General features: G+C 45.2%; 1 protein-coding gene across 1 annotated transcript in view; it reads right to left on the bottom strand.

The window, feature by feature from the left end:
* Window positions 1–2,812: 2,812 nt before the first annotated feature.
* The window catches only part of LOC120047839, a 60,195-nt gene continuing 40,526 nt past the window's right edge, over window positions 2,813–22,481 (bottom strand). The window contains exons 2-3 of the mRNA XM_038993384.1: window positions 5,762–5,813; window positions 2,813–5,167 (exon numbers count right to left, since the gene is read on the bottom strand). Of these exons, the coding sequence (XP_038849312.1) occupies window positions 4,883–5,167; window positions 5,762–5,813 (337 nt within the window). The 3' untranslated portion in view covers window positions 2,813–4,882. The remainder of the gene's footprint in view (window positions 5,168–5,761; window positions 5,814–22,481) is intronic.

Genomic DNA, 22,481 nt, shown 5'->3' with positions numbered 1-22,481 from the left:
ACCTAATATACCCACTCCTGTTGGTTTACCCATCATGCTGTCCTAACCTACTATACCCACTCCTGTTGGTTTACCCATCATGCTGTCCTAACCTAATATACCCACTCCTGTTGGTTTACCCATCATGCTGTCCTAACCTAATATACCCACTCCTGTTGGTTTACCCATCATGCTGTCCTAACCTACTATACCCACTCCTGTTGGTTTACCCATCATGCTGTCCTAACCTAATATACTCACTCCTGTTGGTTTACCCATCATGCTGTCCTAACCTACTATACCCACTCCTGTTGGTTTACCCATCATGCTGTCCTAACCTACTATACCCACTCCTGTTGGTTTACCCATCATGCTGTCCTAACCTACTATACCCACTCCTGTTGGTTTACCCATCATGCTGTCCTAACCTACTATACCCACTCCTGTTGGTTTACCCATCATGCTGTCCTAACCTACTATACCCACTCCTGTTGGTTTACCCATCATGCTGTCCTAACCTACTATACCCACTCCTGTTGGTTTACCCATCATGCTGTCCTAACCTACTATACCCACTCCTGTTGGTTTACCCATCATGCTGTCCTAACCTACTATACCCACTCCTGTTGGTTTACCCATCATGCTGTCCTAACCTACTATACCCACTCCTGTTGGTTTACCCATCATGCTGTCCTAACCTAATATACCCACTCCTGTTGGTTTACCCATCATGCTGTCCTAACCTACTATACCCACTCCTGTTGGTTTACCCATCATGCTGTCCTAACCTACTATACCCACTCCTGTCGGTTTACCCATCATGCTGTCCTAACCTACTATACCCACTCCTGTCGGTTTACCCATCATGCTGTCCTAACCTACTATACCCACTCCTGTCGGTTTACCCATCATGCTGTCCTAACCTACTATACCCACTCCTGTCGGTTTACCCATCATGCTGTCCTAACCTACTATACCCACTCCTGTCGGTTTACCCATCATGCTGTCCTAACCTACTATACCCACTCCTGTCGGCTTACCCATCATGCTTTCCTAACCTACTATACCCACTCCTGTCGGCTTACCCATCATGCTGTCCTAACCTACTATACCCACTCCTGTCGGTTTACCCATCATGCTGTCCTAACCTACTATACCCACTCCTGTCGGTTTACCCATCATGCTGTCCTAACCTACTATACCCACTCCTGTCGGTTTACCCATCATGCTGTCCTAACCTACTAAACCCACTCCTGTCGGTTTACCCATCATGCTGTCCTAACCTACTATACCCACTCCTGTCGGTTTACCCATCATGCTGTCCTAACCTACTATACCCACTCCTGTCGGTTTACCCATCATGCTGTCCTAACCTACTATACCCACTCCTGTCGGTTTACCCATCATGCTGTCCTAACCTACTATACCCACTCCTGTCGGTTTACCCATCATGCTGTCCTAACCTACTATACCCACTCCTGTCGGTTTACCCATCATGCTGTCCTAACCTACTATACCCACTCCTGTCGGTTTACCCATCATGCTGTCCTAACCTACTATACCCACTCCTGTCGGTTTACCCATCATGCTGTCCTAACCTACTATACCCACTCCTGTCGGTTTACCCATCATGCCGTCCTAACCTACTATACCCACTCCTGTCGGTTTACCCATCATGCCGTCCTAACCTACTATACCCACTCCTGTCGGTTTACCCATCATGCCGTCCTAACCTACTATACCCACTCCTGTCGGTTTACCCATCATGCCGTCCTAACCTACTATACCCACTCCTGTCGGTTTACCCATCATGCCGTCCTAACCTACTATACCCACTCCTGTCGGTTTACCCATCATGCCGTCCTAACCTACTATACCCACTCCTGTCGGTTTACCCATCATGCCGTCCTAACCTACTATACCCACTCCTGTCGGTTTACCCATCATGCCGTCCTAACCTACTATACCCACTCCTGTCGGTTTACCCATCATGCCGTCCTAACCTACTATACCCACTCCTGTCGGTTTACCCATCATGCCGTCCTAACCTACTATACCCACTCCTGTCGGTTTACCCATCATGCCGTCCTAACCTACTATACCCACTCCTGTCGGTTTACCCATCATGCTGTCCTAACCTACTATACCCACTCCTGTCGGTTTACCCATCATGCTGTCCTAACCTACTATACCCACTCCTGTCGGTTTACCCATCATGCTGTCCTAACCTACTATACCCACTCCTGTTGGTTTACCCATCATGCTGTCCTAACCTACTATACTCACTCCTTTTCTCATTTCATAGGTGTAGCCCTGAGCTCCCAGACCAGGACAGTAGAGAACCCACAAACCAACACAGACACGCGCCATTAACACACTAGCTGCCAATATGGCGGAAGGATTTGTTTTTTTGGGACAAAGTCTTTTTTCGTCTACCAGGCTAGCTACCCCTTGGACAACCATTATTACATACTTTGTTGTTTGGAAAGTTCAGATGTGCTGCTTTGGACTAGGATTTAAGAAAATGTTGTGGATTTTCATTTGACCTACACATGTAAGCTACATTTAGTTCGTCTGTTAAATGATCATTGGTTAGATGTCCAATGTTTTCTTGCAAAAACATAATTAAGCTTCAACATGTAAGCCTACGTATAAATCCTTTACATAATTACTCTCAAATCTTAGATAACTTAAACACAATAGCAGTGGGTCTTGAAGCTCGTGTTGTTGCGAGTGGTCACTGTATGCTAAAGAGTTCATTAAATATTCTTGTTACTCTCCATGTAGATTGCAATACCCTTGTGAGTAAGAACAACTGAAGGGGAAACATGGCGTTAGTGTAAACATACGGTTTATTGCAAATGGATATTGTACATCCATCATTACAAATACCTGTTTCATAGACACAATACAGCAACAATACCCAACGTTTATAAAATAAAAAAACACACGCTAACAAGAGTTCTCTCTGTGAACGATGTACACATGGTCCAGGTTGCTTGGTTTCGTTTGGAGTAGTAATGAGACAAAGTCTTTGGTAGTTAGAAAACTACCAAAAGTCCATTGTGGAAATGTGGTATTCCTCTTCTGGAGATAGGCACTATAGTCATGCCATTGATTCAAGTTGAGGTTGGCATCTGAACATGCAGAATATGCCTGCTAGGTCAGGATCGCATTCACAGCCTTTAGAAAAAAATCAGCTGCTCAAATTCATCTCCAGCCCACTACTCTGAACATGTTAGTCAAATGTACAGAGCTAGGCATACTGGGTAGTAGATACTTCCATCCCCATAATAAATCATTTAACTGAACAGTTACAATGCTCCTATTAACAAGTATTCCATTTTGTTCAGAATCACAAAACAAATGTAAAATAGCAGGATTTTCCCCCATAAGCAGCACACCCCAACTGCAAAGAATACAAGCTATGATGTTCTGAATCATGATTATGGTAATCAGTTATCACCAGTGAGGTTGAGATAGAGAAGCAACAGGCCTCTCTCTCCCAGCAACAGTCCAGCATCTCCTATCACCAGTGAGGTTGAGATAGAGAAGCAACAGGCCTCTCTCTCCCTGCAACAGTCCAGCATCTCCTATCACCAGTGAGGTTGAGATAGAGAAGCAACAGGCCTCTCTCTCCCTGCAACAGTCCAGCATCTCCTATCACCAGTGAGGTTGAGATAGAGAAGCAACAGGCCTCTCTCTCCCTGCAACAGTCCCAGCATCTCCTATCACCAGTGAGGTTGAGATAGAGAAGCAACAGGCCTCTCTCTCCCTGCAACAGTCCAGCATCTCCTATCACCAGTGAGGTTGAGATAGAGAAGCAACAGGCCTCTCTCTCCCAGCAACAGTCCAGCATCTCCTATCACCAGCGAGGTTGAGATAGAGAAGCAACAGGCCTCTCTCTCCCTGCAACAGTCCAGCATCTCCTATCACCAGTGAGGTTGAGATAGAGAAGCAACAGGCCTCTCTCTCCCAGCAACAGTCCAGCATCTCCTATCACCAGTGAGGTTGAGATAGAGAAGCAACAGGCCTCTCTCTCCCTGCAACAGTCCAGGATCTCCTAGATCCTCCTCCTCTACTCGTTCAACTGGAGCTCAGGTTTGGTTTCCTAAAGACACGTTGCTTCTTAATAAGGAATATTGACAGAGAATATCAGTAGATGGTGGCAGGTGGAAACAGTCACAAGATGGTTGAGATATTATCTAACTACTCAGAGCTTGTACTATCAGCAGTTAGAAGAAGAAATCCCCATGGATTTCAGGTAGCAGGTAGCCTAGTGGTTAGAGCGTTGGGCCAGTAACTGAAAGGTTGCTGGATTGAATCCCCGAGCTGATAAGGTAGCTTGAAGGTAGCCTGAACAAGGGAGCTAACCCACTGTTCCCCGATAGGCTGTCATTGTAAATAAGAATTTGTTCTTAATTGACTTGCCGAGTTAAATGGGGGGGGATCTAGTGGAGACTGGAGGGGCATCTGTCTTGAGAAAAGATTTCCCTTTTCCGTGGCTGGACCAGGAGAGGTATGGAGAGGCATCCACAGGATCGAATCCCCGGGCCAGCCCTGTCTCTTAGCCCTCCCCCCTCTGTAGCAGGGGTGGTAGAGAATGGCTGAAGGGTTGGCCCTCCTGGCCCCAGAAGGCCAGAGCCTCCCCTCTGTCCCAATGCAAGCGTTCTCCGGCTGGCTACATGTGAGCCCTCTCGTTTAGCGCTTTTGTCTAAAGAGAAAGAGTCTAGATGTCGTAGGACGGGCTTATCTTAGCGTATAGCTTCAGCCTATAGCCGCTAGTTAGAGCGTCTTTTCATGTGCTTTTCATCAATTGTGTGTTTCATCATCTGTTACAGACAGCTTCATTGAAGTTGGCAGCGACGATCAGTTTACAATTGGAGGTCAAAGGCAGAGCCACCTATACAGCAGAGCCAGCACTGAAGGGGCAGGACTGGTCAGGGTTATGGAGTCCCATCTGGGCCTGCTGCTGGTACTGGTTGTCCAGCTGCAGGGGGACCAGAGCGTCTGAGTCGGACGGAACCCGTTCCCGGAAGCTCTCCATCTGTTCTGGACTGGCCAGGTTCTTCAGAAGGCTGTTCTCACGTTCTAGCTGGTTGTTCTTCTCAGCCAGCTCTCTGATCTGTTCCTTGAGGATCTCAACCTCCTCCCTGACTGCGTACATCAGGTGGTTCTTCACCAGATCCTAACATAGGAGAGAAGGAATGAGATCTACTGTTAGAGACGTCTATTTAGAGAGAGAGAGAGAGAGTTCTGTGCAACTCATACAAACCGACCACAAATCTATCCATGTAATGTGATTCATAGTTTAAGCTTAACCTAGCGTGCCTTACAAACACTTGTAGTAACATGTAGTAACAGGCCATGTGGTTACAGAGACTTGTACTCATATGGCCAGGATTAAGGTTTAAAAGTTGATCTGTAAACTAAATAGGTGACTGACTGCTATTGTGCACATCTATAGCTTCCTCCCTGTCTGACTCAGAATGCAGCAGGAAGAACATAGTCCCATGCCACATCACATGTACTGAGCGTGCAGTACTGTAGCCACCCAAAGCTGCAGGCACATACAGACTACCATACTTCTACGGTACTACAGTATACTAGTACTTGACTGAAGCCTAGCCTAATATGATTATCAACATACAGAAAACGATGACTATAGGCAAAGTGCATGAATGTGGTGGGATATGGAATAGCCCAGAGTGACTGGGCTACTATGAGTGATGATATGAACGATAAAGTGTATAAAGTGTATAATTCTGCTGCTGATACATACCATTGCCTGTTCTATCTTGTTGTCAATGGCAACAACGCTAGCACCCGAGGCACTGTGGAGGAGAGAAGAAGAGAAGCCGTAAGTCAACATATCAGATCAGAGCATTGGATCAAAAGGAACAAGTGTTCTAGTAAGTACCGGCAGGTTGCGCTCATATAGATGCAGACACCTGACTGCCTTTACGGCACAATAACCGATCACTTATTTTGAGTCTTTTGAGATGCAATTGCCACGTAATGCTATCATCACAAATGTTTATTTAATTTGTGTTTAGGCTTTTTTGTGTCTATGAATGAACCTTGCTACAAGTCTTAACCTATTTGAGAATGGGCATGTGTATGAAAAACCAGCATGCCTGCCTACCATTGTCCTACAATTCAGCCTTTTTTTTGCAACCTAGCTAGATATATTGTTGCGCGCTGCAAACTATGACATGAAATTGATTACTTTGTATCGACATTGTTTCAAGATACTCCACTTTTATGCGTTTGAAAAGGCACCCGTAGGAGACACGCGGCGGGTTGGAGTCAAATTGCATTACTCAAAGTCTGCACAGCATTAGACATGTACAATACGGTACTTCCAATTATATCATAACGAATACCAGCATAACCTTACTTTGCTTAATCTATTTGTAAAGAAATAAATATGACTATGTCGAATTATAACAATTTAGATGAAATATTTGAATGAAATATATAACGCACAAATTACGCATCAATAACACACAGAATGCAGAGCGGTTTTTCTATTTACCTGTTGTCGAGTTTTACAGACACCACATCTCCTCCTACTAACGAGGAGAAGAATGAGATGCTGAAGTTATGCAACTGATAGACTGCAACCTCCATTGGCGTTTTGAAGATCTCCGTACTCAAATTTAGCAGCAGACTCGTTTGGATAATGCTTCTCGCCACGTTTGCGATTGGTTGAGTAGATAAATCTACCTGTCTAGATACACTTCTAGGTTACTGTATTCAGCTTAAATCACTCGACTGACTCGATTCGGTTGCTTCTGTGGTGAGTGTAGTGCGGTAGGTTAATGCCGATGATGTGAGCCACGTTATGTTTCTGCGAATGGGTCTATTTCTGCTACCGGCGGCGCTTATAGCCGAACGGTCTCCTGACGTCATCTGACGCGGAGAATCATTTATGCAAATACGCCTTATGGCATGATTTCCCCTCTGCCCCTTTTCTGAACTCCTACAAACACACTAAGCACTCAGTTGACCCGGAGACCCAATTCATTTACACCCTGAAGCAAACAGGCAACAAACAAAAAAAACTGCACCAAAAAGTGTGTGCTTGTGGGTTTTTCCCCGCGCATTTCTTTTGAGTAAAAAGGGTTTAGGTTGCGTGACATGTCAAGTGCATACTAGGAATAACTGTTGGTTTGGTTTTTTCTCGTTGTTATTTTGCATCAGCTGATAATCTTTTTAAGGAAATGCTACAACGGAATTGTGTAGAATTATTATCGGCCTAGTACATCTATTATATTGCTCTTTTTCATTAAATGATTCATTTGTCAGGGACCACGTGCAACAGTAAAGCGAGATTATGAAACAGATAGCCTATAGAGGCAAACTAGAATCTGAATGTATGGAATGCATTAATAATTGCATGTATTATTGGTTTATAACAGGATGTCTACATCATGTTTATTGTTTTGAGTCGGTGTTATCTGCAGGTGCAATAGTAGAAGACATTGCAGCCTGTTGCAAACGGAAGTTTTGGGGAAGCCCTTCTTCATAAGGGTACTTTTCCACCCACTGCAAGGCTCTGGTTATTTCCCTTCCTCTCCTTTAGAGCTCTGCTACCACCTGGTGGCGAGAGTTGAAATGTCACTTCTTCAGAAATAATATTTACAGGCGTCATATATCTTTGGAGGACTCATAACAAGTCTACTTGGTGAGCATTTAGGATTTTGATGCATGGAATTGAAAAATATTATAATTAATTTGTAATATGCAATGTGGTTTTGTTGTCCTTAATAGGCTCTCACTATCAGGCAAGAGTTTAAGCATAAGAACATCTTATAGGGGCCAATGCTGTCATCCATAGATAGACCTACCTAGTTACATGCACCATCACAGCTGCCTTGTTGCTATGTGCAGTCACTGTATAGCAACACAGTTAAAAGTTGAACACCTCCAACACCCCTTTGTGTCGTTATTTTAGCTCATATAAGAAAAGTAAGTTGCACTGCACTCCGTTTTGTGAGTGTAACGGATGTGAAATGGCTAGCTAGTTAGCGGGTACGCGCTAGTAGCGTTTCAATCGGTTACGTCACTTGCTCTGAAACCTAGATGTAGGGTTTCCCCTTGCTCTGCAAGGGCCGCGGCTTTTGTGGAGCGATGGGTAACGCTGCTTCGTGGGTGACTGTTGTCGATGTGTGCAGAGCGTCCCTGGTTCGCGCCCGTGTCGGGGCGAGGGGACGACGTAAAGTTAGACTGTTACATTGGTGCCGTGACCCGGATCACTGGTTGCTGCGGAAAAGGAGGAGGTTGAAAGGGGGGTGAGTGTAACGGATGTGAAATGGCTAGCTAGTTAGCGGGTACGCGCTAGTAGCGTTTCAATCGGTTACGTCACTTGCTCTGAAACCTAGATGTAGGGTTTCCCCTTGCTCTGCAAGGGCCGCGGCTTTTGTGGAGCGATGGGTAACGCTGCTTCGTGGGCGACTGTTGTCGATGTGTGCAGAGCGTCCCTGGTTCGCGCCCGTGTCGGGGCGAGGGGACGACGTAAAGTTAGACTGTTACATGAGGAAGGACTTATTCTGTAACCCGTGGGATCCGATTAGCTAGGTGTGACTCCAGGTTGGTCTGTACACTAACCAGATCTAACACCACCACGTTCAATGTATTAGTATCAATAGTCCTTGTCACTTGTGATTCCACACTGTGCTGTGGAGCTGCCAGGCAGGGCTGTAGAAAGGGATAGATTGCATCCCAGATGGCACCCTATTCCCCATTTAGTGCACTGCTTTTGACCAGGGGCCCATAGGGTAGTACACTACTTTTTACCTGGGGCCCATAGGGTAGTGCATAGGGAATAAAGTGCCAGTTGGAAAGAGTATTACATCTATTGTCTCTGGTTGGAAACTCTCTGGGGTAGGGTTACAGTGGTCATGGCTTAGTACTGGTATTCAAAAAAAGTGTATTGTACTGTTTCCTATCTAAATACTGGAGAGAGAGAGAGAGAGAGAGAGAGAGAGAGAGAGAGAGAGAGAGAGAGAGAGAGAGAGAGAGAGAGAGAGAGAGAGAGAGAGAGAGAGAGAGAGAGAGAGAGAGAGAGAGAGAGAGAGAGAGAGAGAGAGAGAGAGAGAGAGAGAGAGAGAGAGAGAGAGAGAGAGAGAGAGAGAGAGAGAGAGAGAGAGAGAGAGAGAGAGAGAGAGAGAGAGAGAGAGAGAGAGAGAGAGAGAGAGAGAGAGAGAGAGAGAGAGAGAGAGAGAGAGAGAGAGAGAGAGAGAGAGAGAGAGAGAGAGAGAGAGAGAGAGAGAGAGAGAGAGAGAGAGAGAGAGAGAGAGAGAGAGAGAGAGAGAGAGAGAGAGAGAGAGAGACCGCTGACAATGTAAACAAAGTACTTGTATTTGAACAACAATGTTTGGCCATATTTTATTAACCTGAGTCCTCCTGTTTATTTTCTCCTCAGCCATATTACCCTCAGTCCTCTTATCGTTTATACGCTACAAGGGAAACTGTCAGCCAGTGTCCATTGAGCTACGTGTGCTCCAGCCTAAAGGGTCCAGCAGGATATGACTCATTACAGTCTCCCAAATGGAACCATATTCTCCCCATAATGCACTATTTATGACCAGGGCACATAGCACTCTGGTCATAAATAGAGCACTATACAGGGACAAGGGTGCCATTTGGTACACACCCCTGGATCTATGAGTCATGATACAACCAATTAGGCGTTGAACCAGACTTTCCATCAGATGTCCTGGTCTGAGAGCCAAACAAAACACATTCTAACAGATCTAGTCTTTCTGTATTTCTCATCTGGATCCCCATGGTGACCTCCTGAGGCATACATGGCTTTGCGACCCCATGGTGACCTCCTGAGGCACATGGCTTTGCGACCCCATGGTGACCAGAGGCCCAAGGTTTTGGATCCCCATGGTGACCTCCAGAGGCACATGGCTTTGGATCCCCATGGTGACCAGAGGCCCAAGGCTTTTGATCCCCATGGTGACCCGAGGCCCAAGGCTTTTGACCCCCATGGTGACCTGAGGCCCAAGGCTTTGGATCCCCATGGTGACCTCCAGAGGCCCAAGGCTTTGGATCCCCATGGTGACCTCCAGAGGCCCAAGGCTTTGCGAACCCCATGGTGACCTCCAGAGGCCCAAGGCTTTGCGACCCCCATGGTGACCTCCAGAGGCCCAAGGCTTTGGATCCACATTGTGACCTCCTGAGGCACATGGCTTTGCGACCCCATGGTGACCTCCAGAGGCCCAAGGCTTTGACACTGTACTTCCCTAAATACTACACTACTTTTGCCCAGCACATGGCTTTGTTAAAAAATTGTGCACTGTTATATTTAGGACGTAGTCTACAGTATGTATTCACCTCTGTAGCCCAGAGGGAACTAGGAGTTTTACATTATGTGCATAATAGACAGACAGACCTATTCAATAGACAGACAGACCTATTCCCAGGATAATTGACTGACAACACATCCTCATTTACAGCAACGTTCTTGGGAATAGTTACAGGGGAGTGGAGGGGGGATGAATGAGCCAATTGGAAGCTGGGGATGATTAGGTGGCCATGATGGTATGAGGGCCAGATTGGGAATTTAGCCAGGAAACCGGAGTTAACACACCTACTCTAACAAAAAATGCCATGGGATCTTTAGTGTCCACAGAGATTCAGGACACTCCTGTTTAACGTCCCATCCGAAAGACGGCACCCTACACCGGGCAATGTCCCCAATCACTGCCCTTGAGCATTGGGATATTATAATTTTATTTTAGACCAGAGGAAAGAGTGCCTCCTGCTGGCCATCCAACACCACTTCCAGCAGCACCTGGTCTCCCATCCAGGGACCGACCAGAACCAACCCTGCTTACTGTAGCTTCAGAGGCAAGCCAGCAGTGGGATGCAGGGTGCTGTGCTGCTGAAGGTAAGCCTCCAAGATGCAGAGAATAGCATAAATACATGGACTGACAAGTGGGAGTGAGACATACAATGAAAACCAAATCACAAGCCATCAGTTTGTCACTCAGAGAAGAGGGGAGATGTCTCTGACAGACTCTTCTTCTCTGTAAACACAATGCATGTTCTTCACCCATAGACAATGGACCCACTGTCCTACTGGCAGCAAAACAAGGGTCTAAGAAAGAATGATAATGACAGTTGTTCCCTTATCAAACAGAATGATTCAGTATTTTATATACAGACAGAAGTATTTTACTACAATATACATTTAGACTTCCAGACCAATTTTATTAAATGTTATACAGGAATATAACTTCCCTAGTGTTTATTAACCAGTTACAAATCAACCAAATGTCAACATTCCCTACTATTCCTGCCTGTCCCTGTACCTTCTCAACAAACCAACCAATCCCCTTTCTCTTGACAATGTAATGACAACATTCAACCATCCACACACATGTTCCGAACACCCTCCGACCACGCTCTGAAAACGCTCCGAACACCCTCCGACCACGCTCTGAAAACGCTCCGAACACCCTCCGACCACGCTCTGAAAACGCTCCGAACACCCTCCGACCACGCTCTGAAAACGCTCCGAACACCCTCCGACCACGCTCTGAAAACGCTCCGAACGTGCTCCGACCACGCTCTGAAAACGCTCCGAACACCCTCCGACCACGCTCTGAAAACGCTCCGAACACCCTCCGACCACGCTCTGAAAACGCTCCGAACACCCTCCGACCACGCTCTGAAAACGCTCCGAACACCCTCCGACCACGCTCTGAAAACGCTCCGAACACCCTCCGACCACGCTCTGAAAACGCTCCGAACACCCTCCGACCACGCTCTGAAAACGCTCCGAACACCCTCCGACCACGCTCTGAAAACGCTCCGAACACCCTCCGACCACGCTCTGAAAACGCTCCGAACACCCTCCGACCACGCTCTGAAAACGCTCCGAACACCCTCCGACCACGCTCTGAAAACGCTCCGAACACCCTCCGACCACGCTCTGAAAACGCTCCGAACACACGCCGAACGTGCTCCGACCACCACTTTCCGCCGGTACCCCCTCTGGGACAGACTAGGTGAGTAGGGGGGTTGGTAGTGGTAGTTCATGGCTCTCGCAACGCTGCTCAGACGTCTCTGTGTCTGCAGTGGGGCTGGGACGGCAGCAGGCGGCTCGGCTAGTCGCTGCATGGTTAGCTGGGCTGGCCCAGGGGTTGGGAGTGGTGGTCTGCTTCTGGCCTGGCTAGGGAGCGGGACAACGCAGGGAGGCGACCAACAGGCTCCCATTCCAACGACCAACCAACGAATGAGAGGATAGTGGAGAGACAGGGATGGTTTCACTGTTCTGTTATTCACCGTTGTTTCTGTTTCTTCAGCGATCTCTCTCTCTCTCTCTCTCAAAACACAAAGAGAAAACTGACGAGGATACCTCTGGATGTGGGCCACGGCCTACGCACAACGCAGCACATAGTGGCCCTCGTCATGTGATTTTCCAAGGCCGTATTAGGACCATACCATCGGCAACCGTTCTCACGCAACAGCTGTCCATGCACAGAATATGAACCTCATTCACAAATGAGGAGGAATTATTTAAATTGAAACATTTCTCAAATGTTTTATCTATTGATTACTGATGGAATCTTGTCCATAATAAGACACTAGTCTGCCATTGTTCTGTAACACGGAACATGAATCCAACCTCTTATCGTCTTACCTACGGTATGTTCTTATGTCAAAACGCCTGAGTTTTCTCAACAGATGAGTCAATCCAGTTTATTTGGCAGTCTTTTGTACCTGGGCAAAATGCTAACAGAAATATTGAGAGATCTAGTGTACCGTAGATCTGTTACAGTTGTTGTTCACATAATAAAACAAGTTGAAGCAGGACATCATGTCAAAAACAAAGGGCATCACATGACATAAGGTTTGAAGATGAAACGTGTGTCAGTATTAGTCCATAGAGTAGCTGTAGAAACCACTGACTGAGCTGTTGCAAGTCAACAAGACTTTCATTTCATACCTAGCTAGATAGAGATTTGACACATCATTCTGAATGATGATGATCCCACAAATCCAACATAATGCAGACTAATTAAACAGATATCCATGCAGATATGTCCTGACATGGTGGGAACACAGAGACAGATCAATGGTAACACCCTGAAACCAGTCAATCTCATCTCCCTGTTAAATCCTTCTCTCTGTCGCTGGTCCGTCAATACGGCTGGGAACAGTCCTTGTAATTTCTCCTCTAAACTCTACGTATGTATGCCAAATGGCACCCTATTCCCTATATAGTGCACTACTTTTGACCAGAGCCCTATGGAAGATGTCCAAAAGTAGTGACACTATATAGAGAATAGGGAGCCATTGGGACGCAAAACCACTGTCAACTCCCCTGTAAACTCTACCAGGAAGTCAGGGCAGAACACTGTAGTTCTGGGCAGCTCAATGACAGCTGATCTCGCTCCCTTTGTAGAACTCATGGAATTAGAATCAATTCCGAATTAGAATAGAATGAGAAGTCGTTTCTACGATGAGTTCTAGAGCCCTTCTCAGAGACAGGGTCATAATGGAGAGTATTAGTTGATAAGAGAGTGCATTAAACACGATGAGACTGTCACCACCAGAGGGGGTCTGATTACCAGCACTAACTAGGACATACAGCATCTTTCATGGGAGTGGACTCATCCTGATATCTGTTAGTAGATATTATCTAATAGATAACCTTTCTAAGAACTGGGAAGAATGGAGGCCATTCAAATTCCATGGTTCACTGGGCAGATGGCCAGGTGTAGCCTACTCAACACGGCCACAAAAGGTGATTCTTCATCTGCTTGCCAAGTGGCACCCTATTCCCTATACAGTGCACTTCTTTTGACCATGGCCTATCGGTCTCTGGTGAAAAATAGAGCACTATGTATGGAATAGGGTGCCATTTGGGCTGCAGCTCACGTGTCTGATGGCCCACATGCGACTAACTAACATGTATACTGTGCTGCTGGAGCCCCGAGATCAATGAGCCTTACAGAAAAACATCTATTATGCTGTTTCTGTTGCGCCCACGCCACTCCTTTACTTTCATGTCATTATGTAGTCAGGTCTCCTCTGCAGCTCTCGTCTCCTCACACCCTCCATGTTAGCCTGTTATCTGGTGCCACTGAAGAGACGCTTATATAAGTCGGCTGGTTGAATAATTACAACTCCGGCAGACAGACAGACAGGCACCGTGTTTTCACTAGCGGAATGGGGCTATGCTGGACACACCCCTCCCGTGGTCTATACCTGAGTGTTTTCACTAGCGGAATGGGGCTATGCTGGACACACCCCTCCCGTGGTCTATACCTGAGTGTTTTCACTAGCGGAATGGGGCTATGCTGGACACACCCCTCCCGTGGTCTATACCTGAGTGTTTTCACTAGCGGAATGGGGCTATGCTGGACACACCCCTCCCGTGGTCTATACCTGAGTGTTTTCACTAGCGGAATGGGGCTATGCTGGACACACCCCTCCCGTGGTCTATACCTGAGTGAGTTAGGAGCGTGTGTTCCATAACATTAGACTAGACAGTGAACCGTTCTGGTTGGTGAAACATCTTTGCTAACAACGCCCAAGTCGCTCTTTACAAGAGACACAGTCTGGGTGGTGTCTGGTTACACAGCAACCACAACAAGCCACCCAGTCCATATTATAGATGCCCTGCCACTGCCTCCACCGTTCACATGGAAACACATGCAGTAGGCCAATGTAGTGTGTCATGTTGTCATTCGATGACATTCAATGACAAATAGTACGTTTTTTTGTTGTTGATATGTGAATTATTAAATGATGGTCAGTTCCACACCAGCAGAACAGGACACCTTATTGTAACCCCCATGCATGTATGCACAAACACGTACCCACACCCACAAACACACACCCACACACACACCCCCACTGACCCCCCACTACGCACACACACACACACACACACACACACACACACACAAGCTCTCTGAGGGCTCTTTGTCATTCGGAGCCTCCTCCTCTCTCTCCATGTTGCCTGATTTTCACACCCTCATGAGAACCGTGTTATCCAGGAAGTAGAGACATGTCTTTTAATGGCATGTTCCTCTGTATGATCCGGTCAGTTAATGTCATGTTCCTCTGTAATGATAACTAACATGGTCCATGTCCTATGAGACAGTAATGATAACTAACATGGTCCATGTCCTATGAGACAGTAATGATAACTAACATGGTCCATGTCCTATGAGACAGTAATGATAACTAACATGGTCCATGTCCTCTGAGACAGTCATGATAACTAACATGGTCCATGTCCTATGAGACAGCAATGATAACTAACATGGTCCATGTCCTCTGAGACAGTAATGATAACTAACATGGTCCATGTCCTATGAGACAGTAATGATAACTAACATGGTCCATGTCCTATGAGACAGTAATGATAACTAACATGGTCCATGCCCTCTGAGACAGTAATGATAACTAACATGGTCCATGTCCTCAGACAGTAATGATAACTAACATGGTCCATGTCCTCAGACAGTAATGATAACTAACATGGTCCATGTCCTATGAGACAGTAATGATAACTAACATGGTCCGTGTCCTATGAGACAGTAATGATAACTAACATGGTCCATGTCCTATGAGACAGTAATGATAACTAACATGGTCCATGTCCTATGAGACAGTAATGATAACTAACATGGTCCATGTCCTATGAGACAGTAATGATAACTAACATGGTCCATGTCCTATGAGACAGTAATGATAACTAACATGGTCCATGTCCTATGAGACAGTAATGATGACTAACATGGTCCATGTCCTATGAGACAGTAATGATAACTAACATGGTCCATGTCCTATGAGACAGTAATGATAACATGGTCCATGTCCTATGAGACAGCAATGATAACTAACATGGTCCATGCCCTCAGACAGTAATGATAACTAACATGGTCCATGTCCTATGAGACAGTAATGATAACTAACATGGTCCATGTCCTATGAGACAGCAATGATAACTAACATGGTCCATGTCCTATGAGACAGTAATGATAACTAACATGGTCCATGTCCTATGAGACAGTAATGATAACTAACATGGTCCATGTCCTATGAGACAGTAATGATAACTAACATGGTCCATGTCCTATGAGACAGTAATGATAACTAACATGGTCCGTGTCCTATGAGACAGTAATGATAACTAACATGGTCCATGTCCTATGAGACAGTAATGATAACTAACATGGTCCATGTCCTATGAGACTGTAACGGCGTTCCTCCTCCTCTTCATCCGAAGAGGAGGAGCAGGGATTGAACCAAAATGCAGCTTCGTGATATGACATGATATTTATTGAACAAGACAAAAACGAACTATACTTGAATAACTAACAAAACAAATAAACGATGTAGACAGACCTGGACACGAACTTACATGAAACACGAAGAACGCAAGAACAGGAAAACTGACTACATAAAAGAACGAACGTACAAACAAACCGAGACAGTCCCGTGTGGCGCGACAAACACAGACACAGGAGACAACCACCCACAAACAAACAATGTGACACCACCTACCTTAATATGATTCTCAATCAGAGGAGATGAAAACCACCTGCCTCTAATTGAGAACCATATTAGGTACCCATTAACCAACATAGAAACAGAAAACATAGACTGCCCACCCAAACTCACGTCCTGACCAACTAACACATACAAAAACTAACAGAAAACAGGTCAGGAACGTGACAGAGACAGTAATGATAACTAACATGGTCCATGTCCTATGAGACAGTAATGATAACTAACATGGTCCATGTCCTATGAGACAGTAATGATAACATGGTCCATGTCCTATGAGACAGTAATGATAACTAACATGGTCCATGTCCTATGAGACAGTAATGATAACTAACATGGTCCATGTCCTATGAGACAGTAATGATAACTAACATGGTCCATGTCCTATGAGACAGTAATGATAACTAACATGGTCCATGTCCTCAGACAGTAATGATAACTAACATGGTCCATGTCCTATGAGACAGTAATGATAACTAACATGGTCCATGTCCTATGAGACAGTAATGATAACTAACATGGTCCATGTCCTATGAGACAGTAATGATAACTAACATGGTCCATGTCCTATGAGACAGTAATGATTACTAACATGGTCCATGTCCTATGAGACAGTAATGATAACTAACATGGTCCATGTCCTATGAGACAGTAATGATAACTAACATGGTCCATGTCCTATGAGACAGTAATGATAACTAACATGGTCCATGTCCTATGAGACAGCAATGATAACTAACATGGTCCATGTCCTATGAGACAGCAATGATAACTAACATGGTCCATGTCCTATGAGACAGTAATGATAACTAACATGGTCCATGTCCTATGAGACAGTAATGATAACTAACATGGTCCATGTCCTATGAGACAGTAATGATAACTAACATGGTCCATGTCCTATGAGACAGTAATGATAACTAACATGGTCCATGTCCTCTGAGACAGTAATGATAACTAACATGGTCCATGTCCTATGAGACAGCAATGATAACTAACATGGTCCATGTCCTATGAGACAGCAATGATAACTAACATGGTCCATGTCCTATGAGACAGCAATGATAACTAACATGGTCCATGTCCTATGAGACAGTAATGATAACTAACATGGTCCATGCCCTCAGACAGTAATGATAACTAACATGGTCCATGCCCTATGAGACAGTAATGATAACTAACATGGTCCATGCCCTCAGACAGTAATGATAACTAACATGGTCCATGTCCTATGAGACAGTAATGATAACTAACATGGTCCATGTCTTATGAGACAGTCATGTATTCACAGGGGTTGTATTTAAAATGGCTATTTCAGTAAATTTGATTGAGTTGTTTTGCTTGTCTTTTAAATACAAACATCTACCACTTGGAATGATTTACAACTTTATCTTCCTATAAAAAAATATAAACGGTGGAGTCACTCTCCTATACACTGACAGTGGAGTCACTCTCCTATACACTGACAGTGGAGTCACTCTCCTATACATTGACAGTGGAGTCACTCTCCTATACATTGACAGTGGAGTCACTCTCCTATACATTGACAGTGGAGTCACTCTCCTATACATTGACAGTGGAGTCACTCTCCTATACATTGACAGTGGAGTCACTCTCCTATACATTGACAGTGGAGTCACTCTCCTATACATTGACAGTGGAGTCACTCTCCTATACATTGACAGTGGAGTCACTCTCCTATACATTGACAGTGGAGTCACTCTCCTATACATTGACAGTGGAGTCACTCTCCTATACATTGACAGTGGAGTCACTCTCCTATACATTGACAGTGGAGTCACTCTCCTATACATTGACAGTGGAGTCACTCTCCTATACATTAACAGTGGAGTCACTCTCCTATACATTAACAGTGGAGTCACTCTCCTATACATTAACAGTGGAGTCACTCTCCTATACATTGACAGTGTAGTCACTCTCCTATACATTAACAGTGGAGTCACTCTCCTATACATTTACAGTGGAGTCACTCTCCTATACATTTACAGTGGAGTCACTCTCCTATACACTGACAGTGGAGTCACTCTCCTATACACTGACAGTGGAGTCACTCTCCTATACACTGACAGTGGAGTCACTCTCCTATACATTGACAGTGGAGTCACTCTCCTATACACTGACAGTGGAGTCACTCTCCTATACACTGACAGTGGAGTCACTCTCCTATACACTGACAGTGGAGTCACTCTCCTATACACTGACAGTGGAGTCACTCTCCTATACACTGACAGTGGAGTCACTCTCCTATACACTGACAGTGGAGTCACTCTCCTATACACTGACAGTGGAGTCACTCTCCTATACATTGACAGTGGTGTCGTGCAAAGCAAGACTCTTCCATGACAACTGGATCTGAAAACATGAAAAGCTGAAATGTAATGGCCTTCAGCCTTCCTCCTTAGGAAGTATCTTCGTGGCGCTTTGGAAAAAAAAACATGAGCTGCCTTGAGTTGAGTCATGTACCAGAACAAAAGGTTACAGAGGTCAAAGTCACCCGTTTGTGTTTGTCTGTTCACACACAGTACAGATTTACCTCAGATGTGGATGCCTTCTCTGAACAGGAGGCTTCACAAGTGCTGACATCATAGTGAGTGGTACAAAGTGTGCTAAGACCATTCCGACCTGTCTCTCTACTCTATACCGGTCCCTCTCTACTCTATACCGGTCCCTCTCTACTCTATACCGGTCCCTCTCTACTCTATACCGGTCCCTCTCTACTCTATACCGGTCCCTCTCTACTCTATACCGGTCCCTCTCTACTCTATACCGGTCCCTCTCTACTCTATACCGGTCCCTCTCTACTCTATACCGGTCCCTCTCTACTCTATACCGGTCCCTCTCTACTCTATACCGGTCCCCCTCTACTCTATACCGGTCCCCCTCTACTCTATACCGGTCCCCCTCTACTCTATACCGGTCCCCCTCTACTCTATACCGGTCCCCCTCTACTCTATACCGGTCCCCCTCTACTCTATACCGGTCCCCCTCTACTCTATACCGGTCCCCCTCTACTCTATACCGGTCCCCCTCTACTCTATACCGGTCCCCCTCTACTCTATACCGGTCCCCCTCTACTCTATACCGGTCCCCCTCTACTCTATACCGGTCCCCCTCTACTCTATACCGGTCCCCCTCTACTCTATACCGGTCCCCCTCTACTCTATACCGGTCCCCCTCTACTCTATACCGGTCCCTCTCTACTCTATACCGGTCCCTCTCTACTCTATACCGGTCCCTCTCTACTCTATACCGGTCCCTCTCTATACTGGCTCTTTCTTGCATTTGTTTTCAGAGTTGGTGTATATTATGTAGAGTAATCTGCAACATTCTAACAATCAATGAACCACCTCTGTTTCATTAATTTGGTGAAAAACTAACACCCTATTCCACCAGTCCCCCGTAGCCTGCAGATGTGAGGTTGTGCCCCCTCTCCTTCCATCCTACCCTCTAGTAGGGTACCTCTCTGAACAGCTGTGACCTGTGACCTGTGACATGACGACTGGGACAGGGCAGGACTGAGACAGGACTGAGACTGGAGGATCCCCCTCTCTGTCTAGTCAGCAGAAGATCTAGATCAAACCGTCTGACAAAGACAAAAAACTGTCCTTCGAGGTCAGTGTAGGTTCTGGATGGAACAGTCCCAGGGTTTCCCTTTGGCTCTGACTGGCTCACGTGTCATCACTACAACCTTACCACAGGAGGCTGCTGAGGGGAGAATGTCTTATAATAGTGGAGCCACTACAATCTCACAATCACCCAACATAATTCATGAATCTGTCCCCATTCAAGCAAGTTCCAATCTACCGCTGTGTCCTGTAATAAGTTACCTGACATCTTACTATCTCTGATAAACACCACCTCAGGTCACGACAGATTGGACGCTAAACTGGCTAAAGAAATGGTTGATTTCATTATCACACCTCTTGCCCACATTTTCAATCTATAATTTGCTAAGGGCATTGTGCCCTATGAACTGAAAATGGCCAAAAGTTTTCCAATTCATAAAGTTGATCAAACTTTAAAAATGACAACTTTTGCCGTCTACCTCGACCATTTTAGAGAAGCTTGCATATAACAGATTAATAAAATATCTTAAAAAGTCAAGTCTCTTATACAAACATCAGTATGGCTTCAGAAAAATCTCACTCTACTTATTTAATTGACGAAATACATAAGGAAAATGATCGCATTCAGTATTTTTCTGGCTCTCTCAAAAGCATTCGGGAGATTAAGTGTGGTGTGCCGCAGGGATCAATTCTTGGTCCCCTATTATGTGTGTTTTACTCTCACAGAGACCTCAATGATCGTATTAATATCGTTCATGATAAACTGCAATATCTCCAAGTGATTTAAAATCAACAAATTGTCACTGAATTTATTATTTGGTCCAAGAATAGAGAATCCAATCCAGACTATGTAGGTGTCCATTTTGATAATATACCTGTTGATTAGGGAAAGGGTGGATACTTAGTCAGTTGTACAACTGAATGAATATCCACGTCTTCGGCGCCCGGGAAACAGTGGGTTTACTGCCTTGCTTAGTGGCAGTACAACAGATTTTTACCTTGATAGCTCGGGGATTCGATCCAGCAACCTTTCGGTTACTGGCCCAATGCTCTAAGCCTGTACAACACACTTTCTTGGTGAATCCAATCCAGACTATAATAAGGGTCCATATTGATGATACACCAGTTGATCAAGCCTGTACAACACACTTTCTTGGTCTTTTTATTGATGATAAATTGTCATGGAAACCACACATAACGACAATAATCTCTAAGATCAATAAAAAATAAGCACACCTCCTGTAACATTATATGGACCAGCACACAACGTACCAAACTACTTGTAACGGCTGTTGGAAGGAGAGGACCAAGGTGCAGCGTGGTACGTGTCCATATTTATTAAATGAACACTGAAATAACAAAAATGACAAAGAGAAACGACCAAAACAGTTCTGGCTGGTGCAGACACACAACAGAAAACAGGAAACAACTACCCACAAACACAGGTGGGAACAGGCTACCTAAGTATGGTTCTCAATCAGAGACAACGATTGACAGCTGCCTCTGATTGGGAACAATACCAGGCCAAACACATAGAAATACAACACACAGAACAAAACATAGAATGCCAACCCCAACTCATGCCCTGACCAACCCAAATAGAGATATAAAAAGGATCTCTAAGGTCAGGGCGTGACACTACTATCAATCAATCGCCTGCAGAAATGCTCAGTAATAATAAAATCATCTGATGGTTTAAAAGACCATTCAGCTCCACTTTTCAAACAATTAGGACTCCTGAATATTTATCAAATGAATTATCTTCAAGTTGTTCAATTTGTTTACAGCTCTTTAACTCACTTATTACAATCTTTCTTCAAAAACAACTATTTCACCACCACATATGAATTCCATAACTACTCAACAAGAAACAGACAACAGCTACGCTCACCCACATTCAACAACAACCAATTCTCAATTCAATCACCTACAGAGGCCCTATGATCTGGAACTCAATCCCGCCCTGATTTTGGCAAACTATCCCCATCATTGTTAAAAACATGTTGTAACTGTCCATTACAGCTCTACACCCCCAGTTGTAACTGTCCATTACAGCGCTACACCCCCAGTTGTAACTGTCCATTACAGCTCTACACCCCTAGTTGTAACTGTCAATTAACAGCTCTACACCCCCAATTGTAACTGTCCATTACATCTCTACACCCCCAGTTGTAACTGTCCATTACAGCTTTACACCCCCAGTTGTAACTGTCAATTAACAGCTCTACACCCCCAATTGTAACTGTCCATTACAGCTCTACACCCCCAATTGTAATTGTCCATTACAGCTCTACACCCCCAGTTGTAACTGTCCATTAACAGCTCTACACCCCCAGTTGTAACTGTCCATTAACAGCTCTACACCCC

The sequence above is a fragment of the Salvelinus namaycush genome, chromosome 5 (genome assembly GCF_016432855.1).
Source record: "Salvelinus namaycush isolate Seneca chromosome 5, SaNama_1.0, whole genome shotgun sequence".
Classification (NCBI taxonomy): domain Eukaryota; kingdom Metazoa; phylum Chordata; class Actinopteri; order Salmoniformes; family Salmonidae; genus Salvelinus; species Salvelinus namaycush.
This window is presented reverse-complemented; position numbering and strand designations above follow the sequence as displayed.